We start from the raw sequence: 26,877 nt of genomic DNA, 5'->3' as shown, positions 1-26,877 counted from the left end.
TTTGGCCAAGCTGAACAGTTGCATAGTTAATTGGACTGTGCAATTATAATGGAGCCTGTCTCACCTTCTGTTCACCACATCCCTTCACAGTACATCCAGAACTGGCCTAAGACCAGGCTTGACTGGATGGAACTGGTCAATGATGGTGCAGCAGTCGGTGGGAACATGTACACTACCTCATCATGTGTCCTGTTTTCTCTACCTCTCTTTTACTCCCTCTCCCATCTCTCTCTCTGCTTTCCCCTCTCCCATCTCTCTCTCTGCTTTCCCCTCTCCCATCTCTCTCTCTGCTTTCCCCTCTCCCATCTCTCTCTCTGCTTTCCCCTCTCCCATCTCTCTCTCTGCTTTCCCCTCTCCCATCTCTCTCTCTGCTTTCCCCTCTCCCATCGCTCTCTCTGCTTTCCCCTCTCCCATCTCTCTCTCTGTTTTCCCATCTCTCTCTCTGTTTTCCCATCTCTCTCTCTGTTTTCCCATCTCTCTCTCTGTTTTCCCATCTCTCTCTCTGTTTTCCCATCTCTCTCTCTGTTTTCCCCTCTCCCATCTCTCTCTCTGTTTTCCCCTCTCCCATCTCTCTCTCTGTTTTCCCATCTCTCTCTCTGTGCCGTCCAGATGTGGAGCAGATGGCTATTGACTGGCTGACAGGAAACTTCTACTTTGTGGATGACGTGGACGACCGGATTTTTGTGTGTGACAAGGATGGACAGACGTGTGTGACTCTGCTGGACCAGGAGCTGTACAACCCCAAGGGCATTGCCCTGGACCCCACTATGGGGTGAGGATACTTAGGACCACACACACACGCCATGCATACACACACAGGATGCAGATTACAGGCCAACATAAAGAAAGACAATGACGAATAGACCTATAGTCATTTAGACACGCTTCTGAGGGTGTATAGCTAACTCACAGCCTGCACCGACATACCTGCTATAAATTCTTCATGGACACACAAAAGGGCCCTGTGAAACGACAAATATTCGGATCATTTCACAAACACACACTGATGGCCAACACGGTGTCCATGTCCATTCATTGGTCCGGATTGAATGGGCATGTGCTCACATGTCCCTCCCCCTGGCTTCTTCTAAGAAGCACACACTGACACACAGCACAGTACGTGCTTCTACCGCGCCATAACATTCCCCCGAGAGACCGCAGTGGTCTGTCATGAACCGGGGGTGAGGCGTGGGGGGAGGGGTGCAAGTTCTCGCAAACACTTGGAAGTGTTCCATTCTTCCCTCTGGTTGGTTGAAAGGGTTTGGAGGAGCAGTAATTCACTGCAGATGTTTCATTTCTGTTCTTCAGCCCTGAGCACTCTCAAATCCTGAAATCCTGTCTTTCCAAAATGTTTTTTTTTTTATATAGTCATGTTTTCATTTCAGCCTTGCTGTTTATGATAGGGGTCTCACACTAAATTCCAGGAGGGGGAGGGGTGTGTGTCTATGTTTTTGTGTTTCATTTTAACCAATTTCCACTGCTATAATTAGTTGTGCTGTAATATACTCTGGTACATTAACTCGAGACTCTTCCACTGATGTTGTCCAGCTGCTGCTAGATATCTGACAAGAAATACTCTTTGTGATTATAAAACCTTTTGGGATGTGCAGTTAGATTTTTTTCATGATAATCTTTTCACAAGAACACGTCAAATTATTGTTTAATAGTTCCATCCAAACAAATAAAGCCAGTGAGAGTATATCCATTTTTGGGATCCCGACAGAGTGGAAGGATAACTATACCAGGTTTCCCTCTGTGACCTTACTGGGATGTATTGTTACAAGCTATTCAACTAGCGACAATTTGTTTCTGGTTTCCCCTATTTAACAAAAGATAGGACAGCATCAATTCCCAGATCAGTCATCACTCTGCCCTGTCTCCTCTCCCCTGGGTTTTGGCTGTAAATGAGAACATAGTCATGATCAATTAACTTAAACCTGGAATTGATTAATAACTTACTTTGAAATTAAATAGACGTTGAATCCTCCCTCTCCTCCCACAGTAAAGTGTTCTTCACAGACTACGGTCAGATCCCCAAGGTGGAGCGTTGTGACATGGACGGTCAGAACCGGACCAAGCTGGTGGACAGTAAGATTGTGTTCCCCCATGGAATCACCCTGGACCTGGTCAACCGGCTGGTCTACTGGGCCGACGCCTACCTGGACTACATAGAGGTGGTGGACTACGAGGGCAAGAACAGGCACACCATTATCCAAGGCCTGTTGGTGAGGACACGCGCACACACACACACACACACACACAGGCACACACACATGTACAGGCGCACACACACACACACACACACATTTTACTCTCCTTTTGGGAACTCAAACCATGATTCCCATTTTCCTTAACCATCATTTTAACACTTATCTAAATTTCTACTTTTACGCTGAACCTAACCACCTAAAATAGCCTTTTCACTCTTGGGGACAACAAAATGTCCCTACCAGAATATCTTATTTTCATCTTCTTCTAGAGATTTTTGGTTCTCACAAGTATAGTTAAACCTGTAAAGAGAGAGACACACACACACACACTCTCACACACACACACACACACACACAAGGACTGTCGGAGCAAGAACAAGTACACCATTATCCAGGAACTACTGATTATGACTACAAATAAGTTACAAAGTGTTTGTCCACACTTCACTGTTGCTTTGGTGAGTTAAAGGCCCATTAAAAGTTGGGGTCTGGATCGACTGCAATCGACACTGCATTGTCCAATAAGGTATTGGGGTGAGCCTTAGAAAGTGCATGACTGTGTACTGCTTTAGGGGCTCAAGAAAATTTAGATGACCTACTTTGGGGACAGTGTTTAGCACTGCTTTAAGAACTAATGGCAACAAATACACAACTAAGAGCCCCTTTACAGCTGTGAGCTTTAATTGCTTTTTCCTTTGTTATACAAGCTGAACACTTTTCCCTGTGTGAATCTACGTAGAGGTTCCTGTGTTGCCTGTCTGGTGAGGGGGGTTTTCTGCTGCTGTAGTGCCGTGCTGTAATGTGCTGCCGTCCATGGAGCTCGGACAAGAGTGCAGGGGGTGGACAGGAGCCTTTTCATTAGAGGGCTGATTAATAGGAGTTACAGCAGAGCTCTGTGGGTGATGCCGTGGCTGGTGTAGCAAACCGGTTAGCGCTAGCTGTCTCTGTCCACAGAAGTAATTGCCTTCATTTACTCACTGAGCCTGCGGGCAAAGACATACACATACACACACAAAAAGTTTCTTAATCTGTGTGTGTGTGTGTGCATGCGTGCGTGTGTGTGCGTGAACTCGCCGCGCTACCAAGTCTGTGACGTCTGCGTGTGTCCGCGATGAAGATGGCGCCGTGGATGGTAATTGATTTTGATGGTACTGTCTTTGTTGCAAAGACTGCGTGTGTTTATTCCTTCTCTACCTGAAGGTATTGGACACTAGCCTCGCTGGTCCGAAGCACCGATGGGTGACAAAGCCATGTCATGTTAGTGCAAATGAATCAAACACATTTATTCATACAGCCAGTTTTTACGTCAGCAGTTGTCCCAAAGGGCTTGTACAGAAAACAATCTAAAACCTTGAATTGGAAACAATGCAAACGTTTGGCCATAGTGACTTGGGAAAGCTCCCAGTGAATGCGGGAAGTAGGGCTGTCGCAGTGACCGCACACCGCAAATCTGCCAGTGTCACGATACCCACGGGGGGCTGGAAAACGACCGCCACAACCTCTATGCAAAGTTAACAATAGCTTTACCTGAAGAATACACTCAATGAAAACAGTGCTTCAACAGTCTCTCTGAGGGAAGTTGGCAACAGTCCGTTATTCACATAGGGGGAATTGTTCTGAGCAGTTTTGGTCGTGTTTATTTTAGGCTCTAGGCCTAGAACTATTATATAACATGTATTACCTATTATATTCCCAATCTCAGCGTCAATCTGGATTCAGATTTTGAGTCCTGACAATGCATACAAACTGACGGTGCAGTGATGACAGTTCAGTTAGGTTTATGAGTTTTTATTCACAGAGAACTTGAATGAGCGCTAACGTAATGTGTCTGCTGTCGGTAGACTGCACCCCGCCACCAGCTGTCAGCAAAACATCTTCCTGCAGCTATGGGCGGTTGCACCGCACAACGTGGTGTTGAGCGACATACAGAACCCCAGGTGGAAAACATCTTAACCGCAACAGCCCTTGCAGGAACCTTGGAAGAAACCTAGAGCGGAGCCAGGCTCTGTGGGGTGGCCAATCCTCTTCTGTCTGTGCTGGGTGGAGATCATAAGAGTATATGGCCACTAAGGCTGGATTGGTATATGGGAGCCACTTACTCAGGCTGTGAGGCTGACTTCCTTCTCCTTGCATTGCAGATTCCAACTCCAAAGCAGCTGACTATCATAGTTTCCGTGCACACAGACTGAACAGTTGTTCAAGGGGCTGTTGTCAATTGTACTCCTTTTCTCTCTTCCTCCATCTGTCCTCTTCATCACCCCATCCCCATCCATTTGCTCTTTACTCCCCTCCATCCCCTCCATCTCCCCTCCATCCCTCTCAGATTGAACACTTGTACGGGCTGACCGTGTTTGAGAATTACCTGTATGCCACCAACTCGGACAATGGAAACATGCAGCCGAAGACCAGTGTGATCCGGGTGAACCGCTTCAACAGCTCTGACTACCAGGTGGTGACGCGTGTGGACAAGGGAGGGGCCCTGCACGTCTACCACCAGAGACGCCAGCCCCCGGGTACGCTACGCTGAGGCTTGGGCTGAGGGCAGGACACAACATGTCAGTCGCACGTGTCTAAATGTATTTCCTGTCCTGCAGTGCGTAGCCATGCCTGTGAACCGGACCAGTTTGGGAAGGCCGGAGGTTGCTCGGATATTTGTCTTTTGGGGAACAGCCACAAGACCCGCACCTGCCGCTGTCGCTCTGGCTTCAGCCTAGGGAGTGATGGGAAGTCCTGCAAGAGTGAGTAACATGCAGCCGATCCATGTTAACATGCTCTATGTTTCTGCCAGTCCTCATATAGCCTACGTGTTCCTAGACGATAAAGCCTACCTCACAGTCCATTCTCTCTTAGGTACTGGTACTTGCCACTATACCATGGCACTAAATTGAGAAACTCCCGGTTGAAACTTGCCGTGGTATACTGGCTATATAATATACCACCCCCCCACCCCCCTGGGTCTTGTTGCTAAAGTATATCACATCATAGCCTAACGATGCAGGTGTTTAAGAAAGTCCTGACACTAGATTCCACCCACTTTTCTTGGTAAGAGGGGGAAGAAAGTGTTGGGGAAGGTCCTTTTTCCCAATCTTATAAGCAGTTAAGATATTGACCTTGTTAAATCCTTAATTCATCCAGGCGCCTTTAATACCTTTCCCCTGATAGCCTGAACCTTTGCAAGTTAGGAACCCGCAGAAGGTGATCACAGCCTATCCACTTTGAGCTCCACCCGTTGGGTCTTTTCAAGCTCTGGCTGTCCCCCACTGTGGCTGTCTCTTAAAGCAAGTAAATCCTAAGTGTCTGAGCAATAGAAATCCTTTGACTTATGTATGACATTGACAACCAGCCTCCATAATCAATGTACATGCCTGAAAGCCCCACTGTAACTTTAAAGCAGGGCAGACATTGATTTCTTCATTGACCATGTGCCACGGGCAGTGAGGTTGAATTAGTCAAAGTGCATAATATTAACCAGCCTTCTATGAGTTGACCAGCTTCTTCTGCTGACTAACGTCATGTAACTCCATCCCAGATCGATCCACCTTGCCAGTGATGCATTTATTAATATGTTATTAGGATGCGAAAGTAACAAAGTATTGATTTATTTCTAGACTATAACCCTATGTGCCATGAAAAAGAACACCAGAGCCCATTGAACAGATCACGTCGTCAACGTATGAATAAACTGAAAGTGTAATATGAATAATTGGATTTGCCAGGGTTATGCTACTCTTTTTGTCCTGTTCAATCGATGCTAATTACTTATATGGAGTGGTGTAGTTTACTGTTGGTGTCAGCATTTTAATTGTCAAATCGCAAAGAAATATCAAAAGATTGAAGAAAGCCAGGCTGTGGATCTGATCTTCTGGGGATCTTTAGTTCATGCTTAGACAAAAGGTCTGGAGTTTCTGGAGTTGAAGCTTTTGTGCTTCCTCTGATCAAATTCTGTACTTCTGTTTATTTTCAGTGCACTATACTAATAGAGACATAATACAGATCACATCAGGATCTGTACACAGGCCTAGTATAGCCACATAACAGAATAGTATAATTTACGTGTAAGACAAAAACATTCCAACAGCGTATGATAATTATACGATTTTTATCAATGAAACATCCATTCAGGATCATTATGCATAGTAACCTTTAAGCTCCATCTCTTTTAATTAATGTGAATTTACATTTTGATCTTCTTGAGTTTGGTGATGGATCTGCAGGCCTTATTAAATGGAGCATTTGGTCATGCCCCTCACAAATACAAAGGGACTGCACAAAAGGTGAAATCTGGGTCCTCTCTAGGTTTCTTCCTAAAATTTGGCCTTCTTAGGGAGTTTTTCCTAGCCACTGAAATTCAACACTACTGTTGTTTGCTCCTTGGGGTTTAAGGCCGGATGTTTCTGTAAAAGCACTTTGTGACAACTGCTGATGTAAAAAGGGCTTTATAAATAAATTTGATTGATTGATGGTTGAGAGTTATCGCTCCGAACCGCAAGGCTCCTTGAAAGGGCAAAACTCAAACATTTTACATGACTGAATTTAGAAAATAACATGACGTGTCTCCTCTTCCTTACCAAACAAGATCAGAATAGTTTTAGCTGGTCCAGGATGGTCCAGGGTGGTTCAGGGTGGTCCAGGGTGGGGAGTCTGAAATGAGAACGAGGACACTACACGTCAATACAATTGTCTTTTGGTAATTTGTACTTGTATTCATGCTAGTACAGTAGCACAGCAAATATCTTACATATGGCCCCTTTAAACACACTTTGACAAGAAGGTATCTTGTCAACGGCAGCAATTTATACATATTTTTTGTTGTCTGAGTCAGGGAACTACAATGAATTGAGAGCCCTGAATGTGTTATGAAACACTGAGGATTATAATGAATACTGTTTTGGTGTTATGCACGCAAGCTAAACACAAACTTTCTAAGGCAATTTTTCTGTTGATTTTTATCATAACTATGTCTGATGACACGGTGTCATGAACCTGCTTGATATGTAACGATTTAATTGTAAATAAAGGTTGCCATTGAACCGCACACCTGTATGTACACTGGACAGGACTCTTTTTACTATGGACACCGAAATGACAGCCTGTTTCTATGAATAGCCTTGAGATATCCTAGGACCATAACATTGTCAACATGACTCAGTTGTAAAATACAATGGGACAAGCTTTTCAAACAACACCCACCTGACCCAGATTGTATTTTATTTTGGGACATTTTTAGATTGCGAAAACAACAGCAGTGATTGTGCTTGCTGTAAGTCCTTAACGTCAGAGCTAAGAGGCTAAAACAAAAACACATTATAGTTGAAGATTTTATGACTTCTTAAAAGCCATAAAAGTGGATATAATTAGGCTTCTGAAGCTGCTTTGGAAAGACATACTCATCTAGTCATTTTGGAGCTGTCCCTTTTTCTGGAATATTCTTATAATGTTATCAAGAGTGTTTTCAGATGTATTTATCAATAAATATAGTTAAAACTACAGTAAATACTACATTTTCATTAGACCAAGTGTGGTTCCCTTTTCACTGCTACCTTGGCCTGAGTATAATTGAAACATTTTATTGTAGCCCTGTCCATTCACCAATTCCCATGAGTGTAAGGGGTTAATCCAATAATGTTTTTCAATTTCACCTTTTTGTAAAACCATTGGTAATTTGATTCTTTGACGAGGTCATTTCTGAAGATTATCATGTTCTTAGTGATTCATTTATGTATGTCCCTTATTTGAAGGTCAATCTGGGTACATGAGTGAATCTATTTCTTTGTAAAAAAGAAAGATACTTAGCTGGTTCCTTTTCATTTGGCTCTTTTCTGGTGAACTGTGGTGTAAAACTGAGCATGTCAAGCATACCAATCAACTTTTGTACCCATGGACAGACTGGCTAAACGGTTGCAATGGTTACATTTATTTTGTGAATCTTAAAGCATGCTTTCATTTGCCACTCCCTGTTGCACACAAGCTTCCATTCCCTCTGTCACAAGACTGTTGCTTTATTTGGCACTTTATAGGCACTTGCTGTACTTTTTTTTTGAAAAAAAAGATGGGAAAAAAAAATATTAAGTTGAACATGACAGAATGATAAAATTAGTTATTTTAACCATATTATCTAAAAGGACTGAATTAGTGCAACATCCCTGAAGCTGACAAGATATTTGAGTCACCGTTCAAGTTTGCATTTGTTACTCAGTCTGCCTAGTCTTGACATCAGAATGTATAAGATAACATGTACAGGGTGTACCTGTCGAGAAGAACCTTTACTTTCATATCAACTTATTTATGAATATAGACCCAGAAAGTCCTCTATATGACATTATTCATGATTATAGACCCAGTAAGTCCTCTATCTGACTTTATTCATGAATATAGACCTAGTAAGTCCTCTATCTGATGTTATTCATGACTATAGAACCAGTAAGTCATCTATCTGACTTGATTCATGACTACAGAACCAGTAAGTCCTCTATCTGACATTATTCATGACTATAGAATCAGTAAGTCATATATCTGACTTTATTCATGACTAAAGAACCAGTAAGTCCTCTATCTGACATTAATCATTAATTTAAGTCATTTCTTTTCTGTTTTTTTTATAAATATATAAGACCTCGCTTGTTTTATTTTTCTCTTACGTTATTTCTGAATGTTGACCTAGTAAGTCCTCTCTCTTAAGTTATTTATGAATAGACCCAGTATATTATCTCTCATGTTATTTATGAATTGACCCAGTATATTATCTCTCATGTTATTAATGAATAGACTCAATATATTATCTCTCATGTTATTTATGAATAAACCCAGTATATTATCTCACATTATTTATAAATAGACCCAGTATGTTATCTCTCATGTTATTTATAAATAGACCCAGTATGTTATCTCTCATGTTATTTATAAATAGACCCAGTATGTTATCTTGTGTTATTTATGAATAGACCCAGTATATTATCTCTCATGTTATTTATGAATAGACCCAGTATATTATCTCTCATGTTATTAATGAATAGACTCAATATATTATCTCTCATGTTATTTATGAATAAACCCAGTATATTATCTCACATTATTTATAAATAGACCCAGTATGTTATCTCTCATGTTATTTATAAATAGACCCAGTATATTATCTCATGTTATTTATGAATAGACCCAGTATATTATCTCTCATGTTATTAATAAATAGACTGAGTATATTATCTCTCATGTTATTTATGAATATAGACCAAGTAAATCATCTCTCATGTTATTTTTGAATATAGACCTAGTAAATAATCTCTCACATTATTTATGAATATAAACCCAGTGAGCTCTCATTATTTAGACCCAGTAAATCATCTCTTTCTTCTGTGTTTTTCTCCAGAGCCAGAGCATGAGCTGTTCCTGGTTTACGGTAAAGGACGTCCAGGGGTCATCCGAGGAATGGATATGAATGCTAAGGTCCCAGACGAGTACATGATCCCCATAGAGAACCTGCTGAACCCCAGAGCCCTTGACTTCCACTCAGAGAGCGACTTCATCTATTTTGCTGATGCCACCAGCTACCTCATTGGCCGTCAGAAGATTGACGGCACAGAGAGGGACAACATCCTGACTGAGGGTGAAACCAATGTCCTGCATGGAGTCTATTAATAGTAGTGGCCATTTTGGCTCCAACATTAGCCTACTTTAGCAGTTTCTTGGCTAGTGACATTGTTAGTGGCAGGGCAACAACTTTGGCTTTACCAAATCCAGTGCTCTGGTGTTTAATGGGACAACTGGGCTCTGAACAGTTGGTCTTCTGTGTTTTCAGGGATCCACACAGTGGAGGGTATAGCGGTGGACTGGATGGCTGACAACCTCTACTGGACCGATGACGGACCCAAGAAGACCATTAGTGTGGCCCGACTGGAGAAGGCCTCTCAGACACGCAAGACTCTCATCGAGGGCAAGATGACCCACCCCCGCGCAATTGTGGTGGACCCCCTACATGGGTGAGAGAAGGAAAGGAGGACTGAATGGATACTAGGGAAGAAAGAAAATAAATTATTTAGAGTGTGTATGCAACTGCTAAACAACCTTCCTTCACTCTGCTCACACTGGGAGAGGAATTCAGCAGGAGAAAAGCAAACAACACAAGGCAAATCTACATTGGCGTTGCTTAACAAAAACTCACTGAGTGATTTTATCCGTTTTGATTTAAGGCTTTTTTAGAATCTACAGCAAGACATTCAGAAGACTCAAATAATAACTAAAACTCTAACTGAATACTTATGCAGTCTCTACACAAAATACACAAAATAATTGAAAGTTGTTTAATTGTTAAAAGGTATCGAGCAAGCAGCAAGTGTTTATATTTTCGTGAAAAACACCCAGTATATAACACTGAAGGAATCAACAAGAAACATTAAAGGGAATATTGACAAAGATCTAAGATGTGTCAAAGTTCATAAATCACTTAAAATAATTGTTGGACTGTCTCTCTCTACAACTCTCTGGCTCAGGGAGAGCAGCGTCAAGCTAGCGTGAGTGCAGTGTAATCTGGTTATGTTGCTCTCCCCCCACTAAAGCGATTTAATAGGACTTTGTGAAATAGCGATTATCTATGAGAAAAACAATTGTTGTGTCACAGCGAAAACAAAAAATTGGGGAACCTCGTTTGTGGTACATACCAGATAATTTTTTTGTGAGAAAGGTCAGTCCGAGTTTTTCAAGTTAACTTTTTCCAACAAATGTCAGTTTTTCAAGAGGCCTCGTGGGCTTACTGCAGAGGTCAATGAGACGCCTTAGGAGGACCTGTTAGAAAAGGTCAATGTAAGCAGATTACCTCCATTGGAAAGCAAAACTCATTCATTTTGGTAGACTATCATGAAATTTGGATTCTGTAGACAGAATACTTACAGTATTAGATAGGCTACCTTCGAGCCCTGAATTCATAATTGAAGCGGATGCCTTGACAGGTTAAGAACAAAAGGCAGCCTAAGTGAAAAGAAGTCATTGCTTCAGTTTGCATTCTAACAGAGGCCACATAAAATACTTTTTCGGAAGACATTTGTGTGCGTGTGTGTGGGTGTGTGTGTGTTGTGTGTGGTGTACGTGCCCACTTTTCACCTCTCCCAGGATGCTATCTCAAAGCATACCTAATCTGTGTGTCTGTTCATGTTGATACTACCTCCTCTGGCCCGCTCCCCAGAGCCACACACTTTAGACTGGTCATGACAGAATAAGATGCATCCACACATTCCCCTCGAGAGGCACTCAACTCCACTAAAGCCTGTAGTCAATCCACCAGCCACAAAGAAGAAAGACATTTCATATATTTTAGTGATTTAGCAGATTCTCTTATCCGGAGTGACTAAGTGTATAAGTGCATACATTTCAAAGTGCTAGGTGAAACAACCACAGGGCTTAGTAGCAGGTACATTCTAATCAATGAATTAGTTAGAGATAAGAAGAAGAGATAGGAGGAGAGAGAAGGGGTGGGAGCGAGAGGGGGAGGGAGGGAAGGCAAGGGGAGAGATATAATGCTACAGAGGGGAGCAAGAGGGAGAGATGGTTGCCGAGCAGTTTGGACAATGTGCCCTTGAGCAAGTCACCGAACTCTGAATTGCTTCTGTAAATCACTCTGGATTGTACAATCATAGTGAGTAGCAGTCAGTCAGTTCAGCTCCCTGCTCACCCCCTGTTCTGTCTCCCCAGGTGGATGTACTGGACGGATTGGGAGGAGGACCCTAAGGAGAGTAAGAGGGGGAAGATTGAGCGGGCTTGGATGGACGGGTCAAACCGGAACGTGTTTCTGACCAGTAAGACTGTCCTGTGGCCCAACGGTCTGAGTCTGGACATCCCTCAAGGCATCCTCTACTGGGTGGACGCTTACTACGACCGCATCGAGATGGTCTACCTCAACAACACTGAACGCAAGGTTAGTCCTAACGCTACAATGACCACATCGAGATGGTCTACCTTAACAACACTGAACGCAAGGTTAGTCCTAATGCTACCATGACCACATCGAGATGGTCTACCTCAACAACACTGAACGCAAGGTTAGTCCTAACGCTACCATGACCACATCGAGATGGTCTACCTTAACAACACTGAACGCAAGGTTAGTCCTAATGCTACCATGACCACATCGAGATGGTCTACCTCAACAACACTGAAAGCAAGGTTAGTCCTAACGCTACCATGACCACATCGAGATGGTCTACCTGAACACCACTGAACGCAAGGTTAGTCCTAATGCTACCATGACCACATCGAGATGGTCTACCTGAACACCACTTAACACAAGGTTAGTCCTAACGCTACCATGACCACATCGAGATGGTCTACCTCAACAACACTGAACGCAAGGTTAGTCCTAACGCTACCATGACCACATTGAGATGGTCTACCTTAACAACACTGAACGCAAGGTTAGTCCTAACACTACCATGACCACATCGAGATGGTCTACCTCAACAACACTGAACGCAAGGTTAGTTCTAACGCTACCATGACCACATCAAGATGGTCTACCTGAACAACACCAAACGCAAGGTTAGTCCTAACGCTACCATGACCACATCGAGATGGTCTACCTCAACAACACTGAACGCAAGGTTAGTCCTAATGCTACCATGACCACATCGAGATGGTCTACCTGAACACCACTTAACACAAGGTTAGTCCTAACGCTACCATGACCACATCGAGATGGTCTACCTCAACAACACTGAAAGCAAGGTTAGTCCTAACGCTACCATGACCACATTGAGATGGTCTACCTGAACACCACTGAACGCAAGGTTAGTCCTAATGCTACCATGACCACATCGAGATGGTCTACCTGAACACCACTGAACGCAAGGTTAGTCCTAATGCTACAATGACCACATCGAGATGGTCTACCTGAACAACACCGAACGCAAGGTTAGTCCTAACGCTACCATGACCACATCGAGATGGTCTACCTGAACACCACTGAACGCAAGGTTAGTCCTAACGCTACCATGACCGCATCGAGATGGTCTACCTCAGGGCTGCCCAACCCTGTTCCTGGAGATCTACCATCCTGTAGGTTTTCTTTCCAACCCTAATTTGACCAAATATTTGTATTGTCAAATGCACAAAATAACAGTGTCGTACTGAGCAGTGAAATTCTAATGACATGGCGCACAACATCTACGTAGTACAATTAAGTAAAATATAAAGCAAAAAATAGAAAACAACCTACATAACAATGTAAACCTGATTGTAATAACATCGAGATGGGCTAGCTCAACAACCCAGAGCGCAAGTTAGTCAGACTAATTACTAGCCCTAACCCCTAACCCTATTATGATTGTGTTGGTGTTGTCTACAGAACATTACTATGATAATATACTGCCAGAAGAAGTAGCAACTCAGTATAGTTTAATATAGCCAAGTAAGATTTACAGTACAGTATAATACTGTGTAGTTACTGTGGTAACCCTAGGTAATGATAATGTAGTCATCCCAGGGATTTCCAGATGGTTTATTGGATATGAAATCTCTAGTGAACACGTCAACACTGCTCTTGTTTTGTGCTGTTTTCATCAGACGGTTTACGAGGGTCAGGAGTTAAACCACGCTTTCGGCCTGTGTCACTACAAACACTTCCTGTTCTGGAATGAGTACCGCAGTGGCAGCATCTACAAACTGGACCAGATCAACAAGAACGTCTCCCTTCTCCGCAACGAACGACCGCCCATCTTCGAGATCCGCATGTATGATGCCCAGCAGCAGCAAGGTAACTCTGTTCATCCACCCGCTAACTCACCCACCCAAATGCCGTCCTTCTTTCATCCACCCGCTAACTCACCCACCCAAATGCCGTCCGTCTTTCATCCACCTGTCAATACGTCAGCGCACATAAAGTACAAACATTATTTCACAAATCACAGTACAGCTTAAGCTTGATCTCTCTCTCTCTCTCTCTCTCTCTCTCTCTCTCTCTGCGTGTCTCATTCTGGCTTTCTTTGTCTCTCTTCCTCTTCCTTTCTTTCTCTCTTGTTCTGTCCATCTCTCTGTTTCTCTGTATTTCGGTCTTTCTCCCTCACTGTTTTCCTGTGCAGGTTCTAATGCCTGCCGTGTGAATAATGGCGGCTGCAGCAGCCTGTGTCTGGCCATCCCTGATGGGAGGCAGTGTGCCTGTGCGGAGGACCAGCTACTGGACCAGAAGGACAACACCAGCTGTAAAGGTGAGAGGTCAGGGAGCCACAGGACAGCGGGGGTTTACCCTCAGTGCTCTATTCCCGCTGTGTTCTCTCGTGTGTGTGTGTGTGTGTGTCTGAGAGAATAAAAAGGAGAGAGAGTGAGTGGAAGACAGAACAAGTGTATGTGTGTTTTTGTGTGTATGTAAGCATATGCAAATAAAAAGGTTTTTTTAACACATGTTAAAAAAAAGTTGTCAGCCCAGATTTTGTGGTTTTGGAGGGAGCGGGGGGGGGGATTAGGGACTGACAGTAGACACCGCGCACACGTACTCTCTCTGGGCTCATGTTGACTGTGCTTTGACAGCTTGTGTTTGTTGTTGGCTGCTGAAGTGACAGCATATTAGCTTGTATCTCATTGTTTGGCTCCAGTCATTATGCTTTGTTGGAGAAATGTGTTATTTGAACGCCCACCTTTTCTGTCTCGATTCCCCCCCCCGCCAGTCAACCCATCCTACATCCCTCCCCCTCAGTGCCAGCCCACAGAGTTCGCTTGCAAGAACAACCGCTGTATCCAGGAGCGATGGAAGTGCGACGGCGACAACGACTGTCTGGACAACAGCGACGAGGCCCCCGAGCTCTGCCGTGAGATTGCACCCACTTCTATGTTGTCTTGTGTTTGTGTTTGGCCCCAGAAACTCCAGTTCAAATCCCCTAACAGTTAGGGGACCTATACTCTGGTGTTCCCCATGCCGTAACTGAACCCCAACCTAAAACAAACCTGTGTGTCCGGGCCCTCTCACACTCTGTGTCGCCCCTCCCTGCATCTGTCTTCCCTTTAGACCAGCACACCTGCCCCACGGACAGGTTTAAGTGTCACAACAACCGTTGCATCCCTCTTCGCTGGTTGTGTGATGGAGACAACGACTGTGGCAATGATGAGGACGAGTCCAACACCACTTGCTCCGGTAGGATGGGAACACACTCCCAGACGTACACACACAACTATACAAACACACACACACACACGCAATCCCAATGCACAAACTTGTGCATTCTTACAGATACAGGCACCGAGACCTACGCACACTCTGGTGTTTGTACCACGTAAGGTTAATGGCCTAAAATAATCACTTCATCAGAAGAACCAAATAGGGTCAGTGATAAAAAGTAAAAAGAAACTCAACATCCTTACCTATTCATGTGTTCTATGTTTTTATAAGGCTCTTTACGGCTCATTCTTCTGATGCCAGAAATATCTTCTAGCTGTGCAGGCATGGAGTTGCCCTTCGTTCTTGTCTCTTTCTTTTGCTCTCTCCATCTCTCAAATCAATTTAAAGGGCTCTCCCTCCTCCTCCCCATTTCTCTTACTCCATCTCTCTCCCCTTCCATCGCTCTGTCTCCCGTGTTTCTCTCCCACTCTCGTAATCACTCAGAGAAGGATGGTTTATGGCTGACCTTTCTCTTAGAATAGCCTAAAGCACAAGGACTGCAGCCCCCCCCCCCCCCCCCCCAATGCTCCTTACACCCTCAGAATGTCATGTGTCATTTCCCATGAATCTGACTTTTTTTTATAATCATTTAAAGGGCAGTCCACTAACATCCCATTAGAGTCATTCTCATGAGGAGAACTGTTTGGTGATGTCAGTGCCCTTCCCACTGTTTCAGCTCGCACCTGCCCCCCTAACCAGTACTCGTGTGCCAGCGGTCGCTGTATCCCCATCTCCTGGACGTGTGACCTTGACGACGACTGCGGGGACCGCTCGGACGAGCCGGCGTCATGTGGTGGGTGACGTTTCTCGCCGTCACGTTTGACCCTTATGTTTGCGCTATGCCTGCAGCGCAGCGTAGATGAGTTGTCCCCAGGACAGGCTAAACACAACACCCCCGATGACTGAAACGGGGGCACACCCCTGTGAACGACGCCCTTTAGGCTCCATAGCATGGTGATGTAGTGCGTTGGCACTCTCTCTCTCTCTCCCGTTCTCTCGCTCATTCTCTGTGTTCTTCCAGCCTACCCCACCTGTTTCCCTCTCACCCAGTTCACGTGTAATAACGGACGCTGCATCAACATCAACTGGCGTTGCGACAATGGTGAGTCTCTCCGCTCGACCTCTGACCTCCCGGGGCGTGGTGCGTGTGTGTGTGTGTGTTTGTGAGCTCGTACGGCAGGTGTCGGCATCAGGTGGCCAGAAGCTGGGGTGATTTCATGTTGTGTGTCCCTGAAGATTTAATTTGGGGAATCTGTTCCCATGTAATCCCAATGTAATTAGGGTAATGGTTATGTTGAAATGCAGTCCCTGTTGGGGTTTGTCGATGACTGTAATGACATTGCGTTTCGACATAAATGGGCCAGCAGCTGACTCTGGTGTCCCTCCCCGGCGTGCCGTGTCTCTCTGTCATCACCGATGTGTTGTTGCTATGCATGCCATCTGGTTCCCCACCTCTTGCTCCCGCTTATCCTTGCCTCTTAGATGAGGGATGTTTGTGTGTCTGCATCTCGTTGGCCGGTCGTGTTTGTTGTGGAGTTTGCTGTTGCATTTGTGTGTTGTTTGTTTCTTTGTTGTAGTGCGTGCGCCCACTCCGTTGTCTGTCGTTCGTTTCTTTGTTTCAGACAAGGATTGTGGGGACGGCTCTGATGAGTTGAATTGTCCCGAACCAACCGGTTAGTGCATAGATCAACATGCACCATAGCAACTGCTAGGGGCTAGGCAGGGATCGGTCTGGGGGGGTATGGCATAGTAGGGAGCCTTACTAACAGCAGCTTTACCATCTAACAGTAGTTCATTGTTAATCTCATCCGACAGTACTGGAGGCTATTACTGCTTCTGCTCACTTAGCTAATGCTAGAGATTTTTTTAAATTATATTGTAATGGAATAGGACAAGTATGAATGACAGTGAACACATATTTTGGTTTTATTATTGGTTTTATTATTCGGCAAGGGCCAGCTGAACTTCACACTGTCTGTCGTAGTGCACTTACTGTCAACAGTGTACGGCGCCTTCAGAAAGTATTCAGACTCCTTCACTTTCTCTACATTCTGGTTTTTATAAATTTCTGCCAGTTTACTGATGATTAAAAACTGAAATAACTCATTTACATGGGTATTCAGAGCATTATGCCATGATACTCCAAATTGAGCTCAGATGCATCAGGTATACTCTGATCATCCTTGAATTTGAGTCCTCCTCTGGCAAATTCAATTGATCGGACATGATTAGGAAAGGCACACACCTGTCTAAACAAGGTCCCCGCAGTGCATGTCCGTGCAGAAATCAAGCCATAATAAACCTCTGAGAATTGGTTTGGGGGCGTAAATCTGGGGAAGGTTATAAAAAAAATGCTAAAGCATTGGCAGTTCCCATGAGCTCAGTGGGCTAAATCACTGTGAAATGGAAGAAATTTGGAACCACAAAGACTCTTCCTAGAACTAGCCGTTGGGCCAAACTAAGTAACTCAGCTGAAAACCTGATCCAGAGCACACAGGACCCCGGACTGGGGCATAGATTTATCTTTCAGCTTGACAACAATCCCGAAGCACACAGCCAAGACAACACTGGAGTGGGACATGTCTGTGAATGTCCTTGAGTGGCCCAGCCAAAGCCTGGACTTGAACCCCACTGGACTTCTGTGGGGAGACCTGAAGATTGTAGTTCACCAATGCTCCCCATTCAATCTGACAGAACATGAGAGGATATACTGTACAAAGGACAGGTCTTTAACAAAATATTTTTGCTTTGTCCTGATGGGGTAGTGTGTGTTGATGGATAGCAAAAACAGATTCATTATGAATTAAGTCTAAATCCCTCCAAAATGTGTAGAAAGTGAAGTGGTCTGAATACTTTCCAAAGGCACTATGTATCAGACAGTGAGCACTATTAAGGATGAGACATCAGACTAACCTCCATGTTAGATATTGAAGCCTCTCCTCTGCTGCTGCCAAGCTCAATGTATCAATGCCTGGTACATTTACTCATGGTGCATGGTATGATCTATGCAGTTTCTGTGATTATTTTACTCTCTTCTCCTTTTCCTGACATTGAAATGCAGTTGTAAATGTAATCTTTTCACATGCCTTTTATGTTATGAGTAACGGGAATTGCTTTGTGAACCATAGTTATGTAACAGCTGCTTACAGTGTGTATCTTTAAGATATATCTGATTGCTGAGTTCAGTGACAGTGTTTTTCACTGCTAATATTAACGATGGGGTATGTAGACAGTAACACTGAACAGTCTGTCAGTCTGTGTGTTGTTTGGAGGGCTGCTGTGAGGCGTCTTCCCCTCTAGCCGGTGTGTTGTTTGGAGGGCTGCTGTGAGGCGGATGTTTGACTCGGCCTGCCTTTCAGACAACGACTGCGGGGACAACAGTGACGAGGCCGGCTGCAGCCACTCGTGCTCCAGCACTCAGTTCAAGTGTAACAGCGGCCGTTGCATTCCCGACTACTGGACGTGCGACGGCGACAACGACTGTGGAGACTACAGTGACGAGACCCACGCCAACTGCACCAATCAGGGTGCGTGACAGCGCCGTCACCCACACACACACACACACACACACACACACACACACACACACACACAAACACACGTCTTTGTGGAAGAATGGAACCCACCTAATCCTCGACAGCCTTGAAGCTCACCAATCAGGTGCCATATATATTACAGTGTGTGGTTTGCAACCCACCAACCGGGACAATTACCCTGTTCTATCGGCCACCCAAATGAAGGGGTTAGTCCACCACATGCTCCGGGCTTATACTGCCCTACAAAGGCAAAGTGCAGTAACTACGAATTATCCTGACAGAAGAACAAGGCAGTTGATTAGCATGTTTTTTTTTTTAATGAAGTATCAGAAATAGCTGTCTGTCTAGACAGAAAAACATTTAGAATCAGACTTTGTAAGAAATTGTTTTTCAAAGTAATTTGTTTTGCCGTGGTCGGGCTGTATATAGATAGCTGTAGAATGCGGAACAGCTCCCTTGTTCAGCAGTGCGTAGTAACGTCAGAAACACATCGTTAACGCAACTTTGCCCCCTCCTTTCTCCTCCATCTAGCTTGTAAACCTGCTAGTGTCTCCAAACATATCATTAAGACTTGGGGAAACAACCTCACTATTTATACTCCAAACACTAACCCTTTTTTGTCCTGCTGATTATGTTCTTTATTAAAGAATTCTATAAAACCTCACCTGTAACTCCAAGCAAACTCGTAAATGTTTTACCAACAACCTGAACCAAAAATCTAAATAGTCATTGGCAAGAAACAGACGAGTTAAATATGATGAATTATCAGTAGGGTTTAGGATAAACATATATTTATGTGCCACCTACACTGTGGCCTGTAACTAGAGAACTAGGATCCTAGCACAGCCACTTCTCACCCCCACTTTTCCTGGCTAATGGGCTGGTGCGTAGTTTGGCATTACCCACGATGCACAGGGAGTGGGAGAAGTAGAATCCAGACGTTTGAAAAAATGCTAATTGGTTTCCTTAACCTATAAGCATTCTATGGACAACACATGACTGCAAGCTAGACCGTTTTCCCCCCACTCGACACTGTTTCTAAACGCTGATGTTTTACCATTTGTGAGTCATAGCCCATCCAAGTCATGGTACCGATAGAGATTTGTTTTCCTGTCATCAAATTATTTGAAATGATCTTGATTGTGAGTCTCAACAAAGGCCCTGATACATCATTTCAACATGATGAACAAACAATAATAATGGCCCCAGGGACTTTGTGGCATCGTTGACCAAAAATTATTATAAGTTATGGTATCAGTATTAGGATTTCTTTCAGATGATTCAGTTTGATGAGCATCACATTCAATTTCAGATCCTTTTGAATTGGAGAAAAAAATAGAAAATTGGTACTAGGATATACTGCAAAAATTTCACATTTCAGATATTCTCTATTTTCAATTATTTTTAGACCAAACGTTTCAGATATTCAATAAAAATATAAAATCAAATGAATCCAAGTGAACAATTAAATTACATTAACAATTAAAACATGTTGGTAATTAATCATTATTTCTTTTCAGTCTGTCGACTCGTTGCATGTATTGTACCATGTGTATGTATTAGAACGAGACTGCCTGATATGTTTTGACACAAGTTAATAGATAACTTTATTTTAATGCCTGTAAACATTTGTTTTTCCCAATAATAATTATAAAAGTAATTTAATTTTGTTGAACATTTTATAAATGACAGCAACTTCCTAAAAATCGGCAATAGGGGAACAGTTTATTTATGTATGAACTAAAAAACAGGAAAAGAATGAGGATTTTAGAATAGAGACATTTAAATTGGTCCTCGTTTTCCTGATGCGCTTTTCCAATTATGCAGGAGAACATGTCAGCTGTAATTAATGAGGCAGTCCTCTCTAGACAGTGCATGTGAGGGCGCTGGATGGTTTTGGTACTTGGTACAGTAGGATTCACCTGATTGGATAGATAGTGCTCTTCTCTATTTTTATTGTTTAGTGTGTATTAGGGTGTCAATAACCTATATCCAAACATGATTTAAAAAAACTTTAATAGTCATGGGTTTTTAAAGTATAACATGGTACTGGTCTTTAAATACCATCTGTGTTAGACAAAGGAGAATCAACAAAAAGGTTGGGGATATGTGTTTAAAAGTGAGGTAGTGTTGTGTGATATGTGAGGTTGCGTCTGTCCATTGTCGACATCTTGAGCATGACTGACAGAGGAGTCTCTGTGACCCATTGTGGTCCTTTTGAAGATTTTGTAAGTGATGGGTTGTGGATTGCTCTGTTCAGATAATTTTGTCTTGATGGTGTCCATTCCTAATGGATGCTGCCCTGTTCTGCCGCTTTGTATTCATGTATTCATGTATGCAAATTGGAGCTTTACTTAAAAAATACCTGATGCACAGTCTAGTCAGTGGTATTCATTCAAGGATATTTCTTTATTTTTACTGTTTTCCACACTGTAGAATAATAGTTAAGAAAGGAGGGAATACGCCCCAATCCAAATTAACAGGGCTGCTGTGGACATAGTCAGCAGTGTGGATTTCCTGATTTCATGTGCATAGAACAAATAAAAACTTGAGTTTGAAACTCAAATGTAAGGAGACATTTACTTTATTACACAGGGGAATTGGCTGTTGTGTAACTTTGTTCAATAAGTAAATTCAACAAGTATTAACATTTTGTTGAAGTAAACCAAAGTGAAAATTATGCAAAAAAATAGAGGGAATCTGAAAACGTGCCACCACTTTCTCACAGCGCTGTACCTTTAAATTCCTAGTCATTCAGTGTTTCCCATAATCACAGATGCCTTCATTGGATTAAGCCACTGGACCATGGCTTCTGTGTGAAAGCGGTACCCATCAGTTCTCTGCATCTCCCTGGCGTTGTAACACTGCCAACCCTTGACTTGTGGGCTTTTTGGATTATTCATTTCCATTCATATTCACCCGTGCCAGGTAGTGAATGACAGCATTTCCTTAATGATGTGGTTGCTTGTGTAGGGTGTTTGAATGGAGCGTGTCATCTCCGTCTCGCGGCATTGTCAAGCCCCTACTACCTCCTGTGAGGCCTACCACACATGCCATGCTTTTCAGTGTAATGGTACAAGTGAGTTAAACGCACTCTCCCTCCTCAGCCACGCGCCCTCCTGGCGGCTGTCACACTGATGAGTTCCAGTGCCGTATGGATGGTCTGTGCATACCCATGCGCTGGCGCTGTGACGGGGACACCGACTGCATGGACCTGAGTGACGAGAAGAACTGCGAGGGCGTTACACACATGTGTGACCCCGCCGTCAAGTTTGGATGCAGAGACTCAGGTGAGGAGACTGAGGATGGTTGATCAGAAGAGGGGAGAGAAGGGACATAGATGTAACAGTGTTGAAATGATTCGTCCAGCGTTAGCATGAAGAGGATGTGATTTACTTTTGGCTTTGGTGAAAAACTGTCTGGTCGTGCTTGACGTTGTGGAGAGCGTGTCTGCCTGTGAGGTCAGCTCTCTCACCTTTGCCCTCTGACCTGTCCCCAGCACGCTGTATCAGTAAGGCCTGGGTGTGTGACGGGGACAGTGACTGTGAGGACAACTCTGATGAAGAAAACTGTGAGGCCCTGGTGTGCAAACTGTCCCACCACGTGTGTGCCAATGACTCCACCATCTGTCTGCCCGCGGAGAAGCTGTGTGACGGCACCGACGACTGCCCCGACGGCTCAGACGAGAAACTCTGTGGTAAGTCAGGACCTCACCCAGAATTCAATGCAGGACAAGGATCCCATGGCGGACGCTGGCGAGCCGGAGGCAAAAACAATGATTTAACCCAGGCTGACATCAACTGTCATAACACAAAGTGTAGTCATGCCACTGTTGTGACAGTAATATTTATCTTTTATGAGAAAGAGCGAAGTGTCACCTCCTCTTGGAACACAAGTCTTTCTCCCTTCCCCGCAGACCTGTGCTCGCTGGATAACGGAGACTGCAGTCATAACTGTACGGTGGCCCCCGGTGAAGGTGTGATGTGTTCCTGTCCACTCGGCATGGAGCTGGCCACTGACAACAAGACCTGTCAGATCCAGAGCTTCTGTGCCAAACACCTCAAGTGCAGCCAGCGCTGTGAACAGGACAAGTTCAGCGTCAAGTGCTCCTGCTATAAGGGCTGGGAACTGGAGCCGGATCAGGAGAACTGCAAGAGCACTGGTGAGTAAAGGGAGATGTGTGTGTGTGTGTGTATACATTAAGTGGATATAAAAAGTCTACACACCCCAGTTAAAATGCCAGGTTCTTGTGATGTAAAAGAGACGAGACGAATGAGACAAAGAAACAAATCATGTCAGAACTTTTTCCAACTTTTATGCAACCTATAACGTGAACAATTCAATTGAAAAACAAACTGAAATCTTTGACAAACCAGTGATGTATTGCTTGTAGAGAAAGACTAGTGGAGCCGGAGAGGGGAGGATAGCCAGTGAGAAACGGGAGTGCAGACGTAGACAGGGATATGGACCCACAGGAGAGGAGCGAAACGGAAGTCATCTGAGGGTCATGGGTTTGAAAGGCAGCGGCGCCGAGGGGAAGGGGTCAACACGGGATGACGGTATACCTTGATGGGGTTTCGGGTGGAGACCAAACTGTACGGTAGATTTCTGGGAAGCTTTGTGGTTTTGTCATCAGGGGTGAAGGGTAAGGGTGAAGGAAGAGAGTGTTTATGGGAGAGAGGATGCAGCCTACTTGCAAGACGATGTGTGGTTTTAGTGGCCCCACTTAGCAGACGTGTGTTTGGAGGTGACGCTCTAGACAATGGGCGGAGTTTGGTGTGGGGGGACCGCGTGAGGTAAAAGTAGATATTTTAGAACAGAAAGCGGGAAAATGACTAGGCAGGCTATGAGAGAGGAAAAAGGAAATGAGGTTTCTATTCTAACTGTATTACTATTTTATTTAGCCACAGAGTAGTAGTGTTTGTTTATGTCCAAATGCCATGGTGGTTTCAGGCTCCATATGCCCTGTTGCTACAGTGTTACTGTTATTGGTTGGGACCAGGCAAACTGAAAGCAAACTATGTGACTTGTTAAAGCTGGGATGAATATTTTGGATAGGCACTGACTGAACCATTGGTGTTTAAAGCACTTCATTAGAAAACATTTTAGAGCTGCAAATAGTGCTTATTTGTTGCAGAAACAGTAAGTTTGATGCTTTTGTGTTTGTGGCAAGTTAGAATTGACCTAAACAATGACTCAAATAAGGAATCAGCATGAAATGTAGTATACTTGCTCTAGGTGCAGTGAGCGCGTAGTAGATGCTGGGATCCATCAGTAGGCACCATGATCACGTGACCGCCTACCTTCTCCTCAGATCCTTTCAAGCCCTTCATTATCTTCTCCAACCGTCACGAGATCCGTCGGATAGACCTGAACAAGGGGGAGTTCAGTGTGCTGGTGCCTGGCCTGAGGAACACCATTGCTCTGGACTTCCACCTCGCCGAGAATGCCCTCTACTGGACTGACGTGGTGGAAGACAAGATCTACCGCGGCAAACTGTCTGAGAGCGGAGGTGAACGTCTTGCACTACACACTTGCGATGGTGGGGAAATCAATACCGTTACATATCGGAAATATTAGGACTCATCGCAATATACATTAAAATAAATATAAATCCCAATATAACTTATTTAAAATGTGTGGACATTTTCTTTAAAATGTAAAATTCCATAATTTATCAAAATATGCTCTATATACAACCGAGTGTTTCCAAAAACTTTGGGATGCTTTCTAAAATGCTAATAAAAACAGAATGCCACGGGCAAATCATTTAGCCCTATATATAATTGAAAATAGTACGAAGAAAACGTTTGTTATTGTTATTGTTTTGGAAAATACATATGCCCATTTTGAATTTGAAGCCAGCAGCACATTTCAAAAAAGTTGGGACAGAGGTATGTTCACCACTGTGTTGCATCACCTCTTCGTTTAACAACACTCTGTAAGTGTTTGGGGAGTGAGGAGACCAATTGCTGTATTTTTGAAAGTGAAATGTTTTCACATTCTTGTTTGATATAGAATTTTAGCTGCTCAACAGCTTGGGGTCTCCTTTGTCGTATTTTTTGTTATGCCAAAAGTTTTCAATGGGTGACAGGTTTGGACTGCAGGCAGGCCAGTTTAGCACTCTTTTACTACAGAGCCATGCTGTTGTAATGTGTGCACAATGTGGTTTGGCATTGTCTTGCTGAAATAAGCATGTGTTTCTCCAAAACCTGTATATATTTTTCAGCATTAATGGTGCCTTCACAGATGTGCAAGTCACCCATGCCATGTGCACTAATGCACCCCAATACCATCATAAACTGTTGTTGGCTATTGAACTGTGCATTGATAACAAGCCAGATCGTTCCTCTCCTCTTCAGCCCGGAGGACACGGCATCCATGATTACCAAAAATAATTTCAAATGTTTATTCTTCTGACCACAGGACAGTTTTCCACTTCACGTTATTCCATCTTAAAAGAGCTTGGGCCCAGAGAACAAGTCAGCATTTCTGGATCTTGTTTATCTAGTTTCTTCTTTGCATGGTAGAGTTTTAACTTGCATTTGTGGATGCAACGACGTACTGTGTTCACAGACAATGGTTTTCAGAAGTGTTCCTGAGCCCATGCAGTGATTTCCATTACAGAATTGTGTCTGTTTTTTATGTAGTCCCGCCAAAGGTCACAGCCATCCAATTCTTTCAGATTCTTTCAGTCTTGTTATTATATTTTGCACCATAGATCATGAGATCCCCAAACTCTTTGCAATTTTATGTTGAGAAATGTTATTCTTAAATGTTTGCAGTATTTGCCTGCGCAGTCTTTCACATAGTGGTGAACCCCTCCCCATCTTTAATTCTGAAAAACTCATCCTCCCTGGGATGCTGTTTTTATACCCAGTCATGTTACTGACCTTTTGCCAATTAACCTAAATAGTTGTGTGACATTACACCAGGTACTCTTTGTATTACACAACATTTCCAATCTTTTCTTGACCTCGTCCCAACTTTTTTTGTAACGTGTTGCTGGCATCAAATTTGAAGAGGGCATATATTTTTCAAGGAACAGTAAACATTTTCACTTTCAACATTTGATGATATCTTTGTATTATTTTCTATTGAATATAGGATTTAAATGTCTTGCACATCATTGCATTTTTATTTCCATTTTACACAGCGTCCTAACTTTTTGGAAACAAAATTATGTATCTCACCGTTTGCAACAAATATGGTGACCAGTGTATGTGGAATGAATCACAATAAAATCACAGTATGGAATAACATTATACATGTCGAATGGTGATTACGTTGTCTCAACACAGAAGTATTTTGTGGTGAGGTCTCTGTCAATTCCCACCCCTACTACAAACATACTGTATACATACAGACCATCAGACTGGCAGAATGAACTGTCATTCTGTTGTCAAACAATATTTGCTTGAAGAGTTTCAGTGGAAATGAAAAAACACATTCTTTATATAGTCTTATGGTTGGTTTAACTTAAAAAAAAATTATATTAAATTGCCTAATGGGAAAAGAAGTACACTTCTGTCTTTGCCGTACTACTCCAACTTCCATTATTCATTCCCAAATTGCCTTAACAGCTGGGAATTCTGGGAATAGTAGTTGTATGTTTTCCATCCTGGAGGCCTCAGCTGCTGAAAGGAAGATGCTGCTAAATAACAGAGCAGATGGTCGAGCTGAACGCCGAAAGACAAAACAAATCAATCAAAACTGCACTGTCACCTTCCAAACTGCTAAAGCCAATCAATCAAAACTAAACGTTTACCTTCAAAAAAGAATCAATCAAAGACAATCCATAGAACAGACGAGACCCTCTCATTGCAGCAGGAAGTGTGTTTGTGTGTTCACCTACAGGTTTTACTATTCTTCTGGGGACAATAAAATCCCCACATGGATAGAGAAACAAAGAAAAATGTTCCGGTCCTATTAGAAGAGTCAGTTTTTGTCTTAGTGATTTAAGTGTAGGTAACCATTACAACTGGGGTTACCTAAATTT

At 43.4% G+C, this 26,877-nt stretch overlaps 1 protein-coding gene across 3 annotated transcripts in view; it reads left to right on the top strand.

Annotated features, from left to right (window-relative positions):
- Positions 1-26,877, top strand: part of LOC105017034 (low-density lipoprotein receptor-related protein 1) — a 156,828-nt gene that overhangs the window by 85,435 nt on the left and 44,516 nt on the right. For 2 of the 3 annotated variants that reach the window (XM_029114188.2, XM_029114187.2), the window contains exons 7-24: positions 610-772; positions 2,003-2,225; positions 4,534-4,723; positions 4,805-4,948; positions 9,577-9,813; positions 10,006-10,186; positions 11,892-12,114; positions 13,758-13,947; positions 14,273-14,398; positions 14,855-14,995; positions 15,193-15,318; positions 16,019-16,135; positions 16,364-16,444; positions 18,702-18,869; positions 21,986-22,168; positions 22,378-22,575; positions 22,795-23,040; positions 24,193-24,390. In XM_029114188.2, coding sequence (XP_028970021.2) covers positions 610-772; positions 2,003-2,225; positions 4,534-4,723; positions 4,805-4,948; positions 9,577-9,813; positions 10,006-10,186; positions 11,892-12,114; positions 13,758-13,947; positions 14,273-14,398; positions 14,855-14,995; positions 15,193-15,318; positions 16,019-16,135; positions 16,364-16,444; positions 18,702-18,869; positions 21,986-22,168; positions 22,378-22,575; positions 22,795-23,040; positions 24,193-24,390 — 3,135 coding nt within the window. Of the gene's footprint in view, positions 1-609; positions 773-2,002; positions 2,226-4,533; positions 4,724-4,804; positions 4,949-9,576; positions 9,814-10,005; positions 10,187-11,891; positions 12,115-12,765; positions 12,797-13,757; positions 13,948-14,272; positions 14,399-14,854; positions 14,996-15,192; positions 15,319-16,018; positions 16,136-16,363; positions 16,445-18,701; positions 18,870-21,985; positions 22,169-22,377; positions 22,576-22,794; positions 23,041-24,192; positions 24,391-26,877 lie in introns of those variants that run through there. The other variant, XM_034287467.1, reaches the window with a different exon arrangement.

Source organism: Esox lucius, chromosome 17 (genome assembly GCF_011004845.1).
Source record: "Esox lucius isolate fEsoLuc1 chromosome 17, fEsoLuc1.pri, whole genome shotgun sequence".
NCBI lineage: Eukaryota > Metazoa > Chordata > Actinopteri > Esociformes > Esocidae > Esox > Esox lucius.
This window is presented reverse-complemented; position numbering and strand designations above follow the sequence as displayed.